Below are 9,020 nucleotides of genomic sequence, written 5' to 3' on the forward strand. Positions count from 1 at the left end.
TGTAACAGTAGTACTGAGCAGTATAGCTGTGATTTCAGTTCTGCAGTCTCTATGTAGAACATGTTCAGGAGCTGTAACAGTAGTATTCAGCACTATAGCTGTGATTCCAGCTCTGCAGTCTCTATAGAACATGTTCAGAAGCTGTAACAGTAGTACTGAGCAGTATAGCTGTGATTTCAGTTCTGCAGTCTCTATGTAGAACATGTTCGGGAGGCATTAGCAGCAGCATGGAGGACATTATACAGCAGTAATGAGAAGTGTACATGTGATTCCAGCTCTGCAGTCTCTATGTAGAAAATGTTCAGAAGCTGTAACAGTAGAATTGAGCAGTATAGCTGTGATTTAAGTTCTGCAGTCTCTATGTAGAACACGTTCGGAAGCATTAACAGCAGCACAGAGGACATTACACAGCAGTACTGAGCAATGTACATGTGATTCTAGCTCTGCAGTCTCTAGGTAGCACATGTTCAGAAGCAGCAGCATGGAGGACATTATACAGCAGTACTGAGCAGTGTTAATGTGATTGCAGCTCTATTGTCTATGTAGAACATGTTGAGAAGCAGCATGGAGGACATTGCAGTGTAGCTGTGATTCCAGCTCTGTTGTCTATATAGAACATGTTCAGAAGCAGCAGCATGGAGGACATTATATAGCAGCAGTAAGAAGTAGATGTGATCACAGTCTCCTTGTAGAATATATTGAGAAGCAACAGTAGCATGGATGTCATTATACAGCAGTACATCTGTGATTCCAGCTCAGGGATGAGAAAAAAAAAAAAAACACTTTGTACAAAGTAGTAGCATGATCTGTGTGTCTCTCTGCCTCTGTCTCTCTGGTTTGGTTTATGCAAAGTTTGCTAAAAAGGAGCAACAATGATTTAGATAATTCCAGATGATAACCCTAGTGGAAGTTTGTGCCATTCAGATTATTGAAACTAAAAAGGGACCATAGTGGCACATAGGTGTCCAAGTCATATTGATGCACAACTCAATGTGAATGAAGGAAGAAAAGTGACAAAAACAATAACACCAAGAGAAATAGTCACTTTTTTACAAGAAAAACCTTTTTTAATTTTCTACCTGCGAGATCAAATTTTTCCGAAATACACCGTCTTTCCAGAAAACAGGAGCAAGAACATTATTTTCCATTAAGCCAGGTGACATGGGTCGATCACCTAGAGTCGTGAGTCCTCGGGCAGGTCATGTCCTGTGCGGCGGGCACGACGTGAACATCCAGCACCCACACCGCCATCCGTCGGCCTTAAATTTGGTCCCCAGAGGGTTAACTTACTTTATTAATTTCACATACAGCGTTGAATGTTACTGCGGAGAAGGACACCCTGTACCTGCACAAGCTGCTGGAGCGGGGAGCTAATGACAAAATACAAAACACAAAGCCGAAATCCAATCCCCCCCGGCTGTACCCATCACAAATCCGCAATCACTGGATGTACGCATCCTTCTAATTGCACTGGGGCAGCGGCTCTCCAGTCCCCAGACCACAGCACATGGGATAGAGTTCCCTATTCTTAAGTCAGGGCACACTCTGGAACATTTCCCAGGAATGGCCGGGGCCGCCTGGAGCTATCGGGTGACCGGTCCGGTAATGGAGAAGAGCGCCTTGATCCCAATGTGCTGAAGATGGGGAGAAGGGGGTGGTGCAGGCACAGCAACGTCGAGGAGAACACAAGCGTGATCCGTGCAGACGCCGAACAAGCAGCAGATGCAGAAACACAGAGCATTGCGTTCTGGTGCACAACGGCTGCGGCTGTCAGCCTGGCGTCCTAGCAATCAGTATCATATACGTACCTTTATTGTGGGATCTCCGCAGCCAGGATGTATCAGATACATATCGCAGCTACAGAGGTCACGATCTCTCAGGTCGGGTCACGAGTTCATCCACGACTGACACTTTCCGGACTTCTTGTAGCAGGGCGTTTGTGTGCAGCTCTGGCAGTGACTGGAGCACAGACACGATGTGACCCTGCGGTGTGTATCATCTTGCTCTGTACGATCCTACACACTTTTCCATCTCTGCGTAATAGGAGTGAATATGAGTAGACCGCAGGGTGCGGACAATCCCAGGATGAAGGCCACCGCCCGGGAACATCTGCCGCCCGTATTATAGTAGTCTGCAGCCCCTGAGCCAGCCTTTCGGGTCACCGTGAACGTACCGGGGACATGAGGGGCTTAGATACACTGGATCGGCATACATAGTGCTATACAGTATACCCGAGCTGTGTGCCGCAGGGTGCACATGCGAGGGGGGCGCTGGTGGCCACAAATAACACACCAACAATTTACACCCCATAGTGTCCTGCACCCTACATGTAGATCATTTATAATGCGGTGACTGCCGTGTGGTTCTAAGGTTGTATCACTCATGACAGGCTTAGGTACTGCAGCTCAGCCGGCAAGTCCTCTAACCCCATCACACATGTTACTGGCTTCTAAACTGCCACATATCTAATCATATCATGCGTGATGCAGTCTTCAGAGCTGTGTGCCTAATCCCATCCGGCATGATGCAGTCTTCCAAGCCGTGCATCTAATCCCATCGTGCGTGATACAGTCTACAGAGCCATGTATCTAATCCCTTCGTGCGTGATACAGTCTACAGAGCCGTGTATCTAGTCCCATCCTGCGTGATAATCTACAGAGCCGTATATCTAATCCCATCCTGCGTGACGCAGTCTTCCGAGCTGTGTATCTAATCCCATCCTGAATGATACAGTCTTCAGAGCCGTGTATCTAATTCCATCCCGCATGATGCAGTCTTCAGAGCCGTGTATCTAATTCCATCCCGCATGATGCAATCTAGAGCCGTGCATGTAATCCCATCCTGCGTGATGCAGTCTACAGAGCCATGTATCTAATCCCATCTTGCGTGATGCAGTCTACAGAGCCATGTATCTAATCCCATCCTGCGTGATGCAGTCTACAGAGCCATGTATCTAATCCCATCCTGCGTGATGCAGTCTTCCAAGCTGTGTATCTAATCCCATCCTGCGTGATGCAATCTTCCGAGCTGTGCATCTAATCCCGTCCTGCGTGATGCAGTCTTCCAAGCTGTGCATCTAATCCCATTTTACGTGATGCAGTCTTCCGAGCCGTGTATCTAATCCCGTCCTGCGTGATGCAGTCTTCCGAGATGTGCATCTAATCTCATCCTGCGTGACGCAGTCAGAGCTGTGTATCTAATCCCATCTTGTATGCTACTGTCTGCTGAGCCGTGTATCTAACACCATCCTGGGTGATACACAGGTCGTCAGACGCTGTCTTCTAAGCCATGCATCTAATATTATGTATCAGATACACGGCGTAGCACACAGTAAGGCCGGGTTCACATAGCGTCAATGGCAATGTGCTGACGGCATCCGTTACATAGTGGCATTGACGCTATGTAATGGATGAGTTAGCGCACCCATTAACTGCCACTATGTAGCGCATGTCATAATTGGCATGCGTTAGTGATGTGCGGTCATTCTGTGACGGACACTGGCTGCAGCGTTTCCGGGTCCGTCACCGATAGCGTAGGTGGAGCATCTGCGCTATCGCGATCGCATAACGCGATCTTTAAAAGGCACTAGTGTTGGTGCAGTCCATTTAACACACGCGTTGAACGGACTGCACCAACGCAATGTGAACCTAGCCAAAGTCTACCCCGTGTGATACTGTCTGCTGAACTGCAATAACACGTACCGGACTTAGATACAAATAGTCAGCATCTCACAGAATGGCCTTAGATACATCATGTGCATCTGAGCAAGTGTAGGTCTGTGGGATGATTTCACACCGTATCACGTATAATGGGCTCAGATGCTTCTAGCAGAGGATAATTGCATTAATATGTGACCCCCTCCCTGCAGGTCAGGTGTCTGTACAGCTCCATCTGCTATGTAATGACACCAGCGTCTACACCCCCGGGTCTGCACTCTCCTGGGGCGGCAGATGCTCTTCGGTTGATCTAGATTTGGGCGATCGCTGTACACCGAGCAGCTGCCGATTTGTAAGAAACTAAATACCAAACGTCACCTGCACGATACGGCGACCACAGACTGCGAGCGGCTGCCCCAAATATCTACCGGCCATGTACATCAGAGCCACCACCGTGCAGGTGCCCGCCCTGTGCCACAGCCGCGCCATCAGCGTCTAGGATTGTCCGTGTCTGAGAAAGTCAGACGACAACCAATATGGCCACCAATAAAGCTCACACAGGCCTTGTAGATACAGAGATAGGATTAGATGCACAGTTCAGCTGACAGTATCACATATGAAAAGCAAGTACCAAAGACAGCCAGGGCTATAATATTAATAAGTGTCTTAGGGCTTAGTGTATTTTGTACAAGTTCAGGGTCCCGTTTCTGCAGTTATGTGCTTTACAATATACTGCCTCTCCACCCTGCACAGGCTTGTTTACATCCCTGCTAATCACGTGCAGTCAGGGAAGCTTACGGGAGAGCTCGCAGAAGTGTCCGCTCCGATCAGACGGGAAGTACTCACCACATTCCAAAACAGCGGGTTGAATATTATACAAGCCACAGCGAGCAGGAAGTTGTAGTCCATTAAGTCCACATAGCGCGACAACCCCGCCATGATGGACAGATCAATCTGCAAGAAGAAAAGGTTAGATTTTTGTCAGAGGCTGCTGTGCTCTGCATAGGAAGCGACCCATATTACAAAGCTCAGTAAAATGAAGTGTGTTTTGTTATCTCAGTCACTGCCTATGCAGAGCACAGCACCTGATGATAAAATATCTCCACTGCTGCGCTCTGCATAAACCAGAGATGAAAGCAGATGAGCAAGTAATGAATGAAGACCATACAGAGATTATAGAATGTTAGAGTTTGAAGGGACCTCCTAGGTCATCGTGTCCAACCCCCTGCTAACCATCTCAGACAGATGTCTGTCCAGCCTCTGTTTGAAGACTTCCATTAAAGGAGAACTCACCATCTCTCGTGGCAGCCTGTTCCACTCATTCATCACCCTCACTATCAAAAAGGTTTTTCTAATATCTAATCTGTATCTTCTCCCTTTCAGTTTCATTCCTTTGCTTCTGTTTCCATGTGAAAATGAGAATAATGATGATCCTTCTTCACTGTGACAGCCCTTCAGATACTTGTAGACAGTATTAAGTCTCCTCTTAGCCTTCTTTTGTACAAGCTAAACATTCCCAATCCCTTTAATTGTTCCTCGTAGGACATAAGTTTGCAGTCCGCTCACCATCCTGGTAGCTCTTCTCTGAATTTGCTCCAGTTTTTCAATGTCTTCTTGAATGTGGTGCCCAGAAGTGGACACAGTATTCGAGATGAGGCCTGACCAAGGAGGAGTTAGGGTATGTGCACACGTCAGGATTTTCTCAGGATTTTGTCAGGATTTTTCCTCAGGTTTTGTAGCCAAAACCAGGAGTGGAACAATTAGAGGAAAAGTATAATAGAAACATATGCACCACTTCTGCATTTATCACCCACTCCTGGTTTTGGCTACAAAACCTGAGGAAAAAGCCTGACAAAATCCTGAGAAAATCCTGACGTGTGCACATACCCTAAAGGGGGAGAATTACTTCATGTGATCTAGACTCTGTGCTTCTCTTAATACATCCTAGACCTGTGTTTGACTTTTTTGCTGCTGCATCACACTGTTGACTCATGTGCGGTCTGTGATCTATTAGTACACCCAAGTCTTTTTCACGTTGTGCTGTTGCTTTAGTTCTATTCCTCCCATTCTGTAGATGTAATTTTTGTTTTTCTTGCCCAGATGTAGAATTAGTCACTGTCCTTTGTTCAAGCATAAGCTTCTGAATCATTTCTTTGCCTTGTCTAGTAGGGTTGAGCGACTTTGACTTTTTTAGGGTCGAGTCATGTTTCGCGAAACCCGACTTTTTGAAAAGTCGAGTCGGGCGAAATCGACCGATTACTGCGAAAAGTCGAGGATCGGCCGGAACACGAAACCCTATGCACGTGTATATCATCCTCCTCCTCCTCCCCCTCTCTTGTCAGTGCGGGAAGCAGACGGCTAGGTACCTGACGGACACCGGAATGTGAGCATGTACGTTTTTTTTTTTTTTTTTTACATTTACGATGGTAACCAGGGTAAACATTGGGTTCCTAAGCGCGGCCCTGCGCTTAGTAACCCGATGTTTACCCTGGTTACAAGCGAACGCATCGCTGGATCGCTGTCACACACACCGATCCAGCGATGACAGCGGGAGATCCAGCGACGAAATAAAGTTCCAAACGATCTACTACGACGTATGATTCTCAGCAGGGTCCCTGATCGCTGCTGCGTGTCAGACACTGCGATATCGTATGGATATCGCTGGAACGTCACGGATCGTACCGTCGTAGCGACAAAAGTGCCACTGTGAGACGGTACCCTTAGTCATCCCTCCTAACTTTACATCATCTGTAAATTTGATTAGTTCACCTTCAGTTCCCTTATCTAGATCATTTATAAAAATGTTGAACAACACTGGGACCAGGACAGAGCCTGGCGATACCCCACTTGAAAAACTCTTCGAGTTGGATGTGCAACCATTTATCACCACTCTTGGCGTACAATCATCGAGCCAGTTATGAATCCACCTAACTATAGCCTTGTCAATCCAATGCTTTGTCATTTTCCTCAATAAGAATAGTATGAGATACTTTATCAAATCATTACAGAGACCTGCTTCTATGCTTTTCATTACTCAGCAATCACGGCCACGCTTCCTAGAAAACAGTGACAAGGCTTTGCTAGAAATCAGAAGTCACACAGCTGAGAGAAGCTTCCAAACAAAATCCTGCAGCACCAGATGCAACCTGTACTTCATCCTCAGACGTCAAAGTGTCAACAGAACATCATGATCCGATCCCATGTGTCTAGATGACCATTGCATACACTAAAGCAGAAAAGTAATGTAATCACCTTACTACACAAGATCTATGGTCCCTCTGACTGATGGCCTCACAAGTAGGACAGTGTAAATGACTGAGTGGGTTTAACCCCTTCCACCTGTCCAAAGCCTAATCATTTTGGGATAATCCCTTTAATTAAAGGGGTGGTGTCCATTTCCTGCCCAACCAGTCCCTCCTCCCCTTACAGCGACCTTATTTTCACTGTATCTGAGTGGTAATTCTCGGTGCACCTTTGTGGACAAGCCCTTTAAGTGTAACCACGGAGAACACTAGCTGTCAGAAGATAAGTAAAACTAATAGTTATAAGGACACCATAGAACATGCAGTAATTACCATAGAGTAATCCAAATTACCGAGCCCTCCACAGCAATCATAAGCTACGTGCGCCAGCCTGGCCTACACTGTGCACAGCGGAGACCTGAAGGGTGACATCCCGGGGGTCACTGACCGGACACGGAGGCTCCTGTCACCTAACACGTGGACCGCTGACAACTCTCACTCACTTCCGGGTTGCGAAAACGTAACTTGGATTCTGATTGGCTGAGTAGAATTCATCGCGCCTATTAGTTTATATAAGACGCTTTCTTATTGGCCGGCGGCGCGGTTTGCGAATGATCGGCTTCTTGATTGGTTGGGGGCTGAAGCATCGTTGCCGCCGCCGCTGCAGGCTCATACTGGTTGCTATGACAACAGCATCCATTAATGCTCTTTTTAATGGAGGAAATTAGTTTATGAGTGACTTTTGTGAAGTGAAATCAGCTTCTAATAAATGATATTATTACTGAGTGCCTCAGAGAGAGCTCTGTCACCTCACAGAGACACATTACTGCCCAATTTACAGATTTCATGTCAATTATGTTTTCTGCAAACCAATAAGCTGGTAAAAGCAAAAAAAAAAATACAACAAAAAAACACAGGGTTGTATTTTTCTGGCCTCCCGCCATGAATTTATGTCTAAAAACTCAAGTTATGGACAAAACATACCGACAAAATGGCCGCTCAGCAGCTATGGCGTCATTTTTTAATTAGACGTTATTTCGTATATGACAAATCTACGTCTTTTGTCGCTGCCTGTAGCAAAATTGCATCAGGGTTTGGGGGGAAATTTGTAACAAAGTTCAGTTCCATTCACTGAAAACAAGCAAAAGTGTCAATGACTAAAGCTAAAGATGTCCGCCATGTCTAGACCTCCGGGGTATATGCACCCGACAGGTATATATATGCCTGCCGGGATACATTTTCTGTCAACTCTACACAAAAAAAATTCCATAATGGTTGATTTCCTGGAAGTTTAGTGACTCTTCCCTGAGCCCTTGCAGTCTCCTCTTTTTTTTTCTGGGAAAGTTGCCATAAGGCATAAATATGGGGTATAATGGCACTAATTTTCCCATACAGGGGGATCCCCGTAAAAATCGATATGCCATGTAATTTGCTTTTTACATTGAGCGACATATGTGCCTTCTTGCCCATTTCGGTGCCATATGTTGGCCATACACGTTGGGGCGTTTCTTGACTTATATTAGAAAAAATCATAAAGGATCAGGATTCCATCATTTATGCAATTAAGGCCAAATTCTGTCTGGTTCGTATTGGGACACCCCTGGCCAGTATGCATTGTGGCTCGTATTTGAACGTTTCATGTTGTCCAATCAAGGGTTAATTCCCATATGCCAATTTTGAGGCATGGAAGGAGGCAGTGACGGAACCTGAAGGTCATCATGGCATGGGCCCCTGTCTACCATGGGTCTGGTTTTCGCTCATGGGCCAAAGGGACCTTTTGAGCCCCCTTGGGCACCAAAGCGACTTCAACCCCTGCAACCATTATAGATACCCTCTGTGGCAGAGCTCTAAGTCCTTCTTCCATTTCATGTAGGAAGCGGTGGAGCACCCCTTGAAGTGGCGTGCATTTTGCAGAAGACTTTATTAGTGTCTGTAACACAGTCGTCTCTGCCTGCTACCCCTCTTCCCCAGCAAAGTTATTCACTGACGCAGCCCCGGTCCCTCACTTCCTGCTCCAGCTGCTGATGCCCAGGGTACACGCACTTCGCACAGATCCCAGGGCACTGTGCTTAGATCATGGGCGTGGTCCCATCCTCTGAAAGGGAATCTGTTACCCCATTTT

The 9,020-nt window shown here is 46.5% G+C and overlaps 1 protein-coding gene across 6 annotated transcripts in view; it reads right to left on the bottom strand.

Annotated features, from left to right (window-relative positions):
• Positions 1–7,442, bottom strand: part of PEMT (phosphatidylethanolamine N-methyltransferase) — a 77,428-nt gene extending 69,986 nt beyond the window's left edge. For 2 of the 6 annotated variants that reach the window (XM_077274317.1, XM_077274313.1), the window contains exons 1-2: positions 7,252–7,434; positions 4,503–4,610 (exon numbers count right to left, since the gene is read on the bottom strand). In XM_077274317.1, coding sequence (XP_077130432.1) covers positions 4,503–4,610; positions 7,252–7,272 — 129 coding nt within the window. In that variant the 5' untranslated portion in view covers positions 7,273–7,434. Of the gene's footprint in view, positions 1–4,502; positions 4,611–6,908; positions 7,009–7,231 lie in introns of those variants that run through there. The other 4 variants (XM_077274316.1, XM_077274315.1, XM_077274314.1 and 1 more) reach the window with 4 other exon arrangements.
• Between the last annotated feature and the right edge of the window lie 1,578 nt (positions 7,443–9,020).

Source organism: Ranitomeya variabilis, chromosome 7, assembly GCF_051348905.1.
Source record: "Ranitomeya variabilis isolate aRanVar5 chromosome 7, aRanVar5.hap1, whole genome shotgun sequence".
Taxonomy (NCBI): domain Eukaryota; kingdom Metazoa; phylum Chordata; class Amphibia; order Anura; family Dendrobatidae; genus Ranitomeya; species Ranitomeya variabilis.